Source organism: Nicotiana attenuata, chromosome 7, assembly GCF_001879085.1.
Source record: "Nicotiana attenuata strain UT chromosome 7, NIATTr2, whole genome shotgun sequence".
NCBI lineage: Eukaryota > Viridiplantae > Streptophyta > Magnoliopsida > Solanales > Solanaceae > Nicotiana > Nicotiana attenuata.
In genome coordinates, this window is record NC_031995.1 from 111,959,940 (window position 1) to 111,961,396 (window position 1,457).

Genomic DNA, 1,457 nt, shown 5'->3' on the forward strand with positions numbered 1-1,457 from the left:
GCCATTACTCCTATAGAGTCCAACTTAAACTCACCACTGTAGAACATGACAAAGCAACAGGTGCTAGAGGAGATTCATTACTACCTGATGGTGGGCCTTATTAGAGACTTATAGGGAAGCTCATGTATGTTACAATCACTAGACCTAACATTTGCTATGCCATCCAGACACTTAGCCAATTCATGCAGCAACCCAAGAGGTCTCTTTGAGAATCTGCTCTTCGAATGGTCAGATAACTTAAGCATTCACCAGGCCAAGGTGTTTGGCTGAAACCTGGTTCTACAAATGAGCTCAATTATTGGTGTGACTCTGATTGTGCTGCCTGCCCAAACACTCGTAGGTCTATTAATGAATATGTTGTCAAATTTGGTGATTCACTCATCTCCTGGAAGTCCAAAAAATAACAAACTATTTCTAGGAGCTCTGTTGAAGTAGAGTATTGAAGTATGGCTTCAGCAGTTACGGAAGTCACTTGGTTGCTTGGCCTTTTTAAGGACTTAGGTGTCACCATTCACGCTCATATTCCTGTGTTGAGTGATAGTAAATCAGCCATTCAGCTCGCTCCACTCCCATCTTCCAATGAACGTACCAAATACATTGAGATTGATTGCCATTTCATTCGTGACAAGGTCAAGACTGGCTGGTCAAGACTGTGTATGTGAACACCAAGGATCAGCTTGCGGACTACTCACTAAGGGGTTGAGCCAGGCTCAACATTTGCATCTTCTAGGCAAGCTTGGTGTGCTCAACATTCTGCACTCTGCAGCTTGAGGGGGAATCTTATAATATATACACATGTGGCTTAGTTAGTTAAGTTGGTTGTGCTTAATTGTCATTAGCTTAGCTGTCATTAGCTAGCTGTCTAATTATGCTTAGTTGGTTAGTTAGTTAGCTACTTGTATATATACAGTGGATTGATAACATAATAGATTGGCGGTTATCATTCTCTCTCTCAACTCTTCTGAACATTCTCTCGAAGCTTTCGCCGTTGATGAGCTTGCTAGCTCAAGCTACAGCTCACTGATTCTCGATTATTTTGGCAATATGAACCAATTCTTAGTCAAGAAATGTCTGGTCCCAAACTTTTCACCTCGTACTCTACAATTTTCATCTATTTTTGGCATGTTAATGCTTTGCATTCATACGTTTTCTAAAGGAATGGAGGATTGATTCAAGGCACAATCAAAATGCTGTCTCTGCCAACCATTTAGCAGGTAACTTAATCGCGTTTATGTATGCTATTATTGTTTAACCAAAAATTAGATTTTAAGTCAAAGCTTGAATTTAGAAGAACACGGGTTACTGATAATCGGAAAAGAGTATAAAGAAAGAAATTTGAGAATAAGATATGAAAGCTAGTAAATCAGGGTATATTTCAATAGTGTTTTTTTTCGTACTTACAATTGTTTGTGACTTTCCCTTTTATAGCCATTTGGGAAATACAGACTTTACCTTTG

General features: G+C 39.2%; 1 protein-coding gene across 1 annotated transcript; it reads left to right on the forward strand.

Moving 5' to 3' along the window:
• LOC109230365 lies at positions 447-1,252 on the forward strand. The gene is made up of 3 exons (XM_019395870.1): positions 447-654; positions 980-1,074; positions 1,157-1,252. Exons 1-3 carry the CDS (start codon positions 447-449, stop codon positions 1,250-1,252), a joined length of 399 nt encoding a protein of 132 aa, XP_019251415.1.

What these genes read in the sequence shown, in the direction of transcription:
- LOC109230365 (XM_019395870.1), top strand. Translation starts at nt 447, where the DNA reads ATGGCTTCAGCAGTTACGGAAGTCACTTGGTTGCTTGGCCTTTTTAAG. An exon ending in GACTGGCTGGTCAAGACTGT is followed by an intron (nt 655 to 979) that starts GTATGTGAACAC and finishes ATTCTCTCGAAG; the next exon opens with CTTTCGCCGTTGATGAGCTT. An exon ending in TCTTAGTCAAGAAATGTCTG is followed by an intron (nt 1,075 to 1,156) that starts GTCCCAAACTTT and finishes CGTTTTCTAAAG; the next exon opens with GAATGGAGGATTGATTCAAG.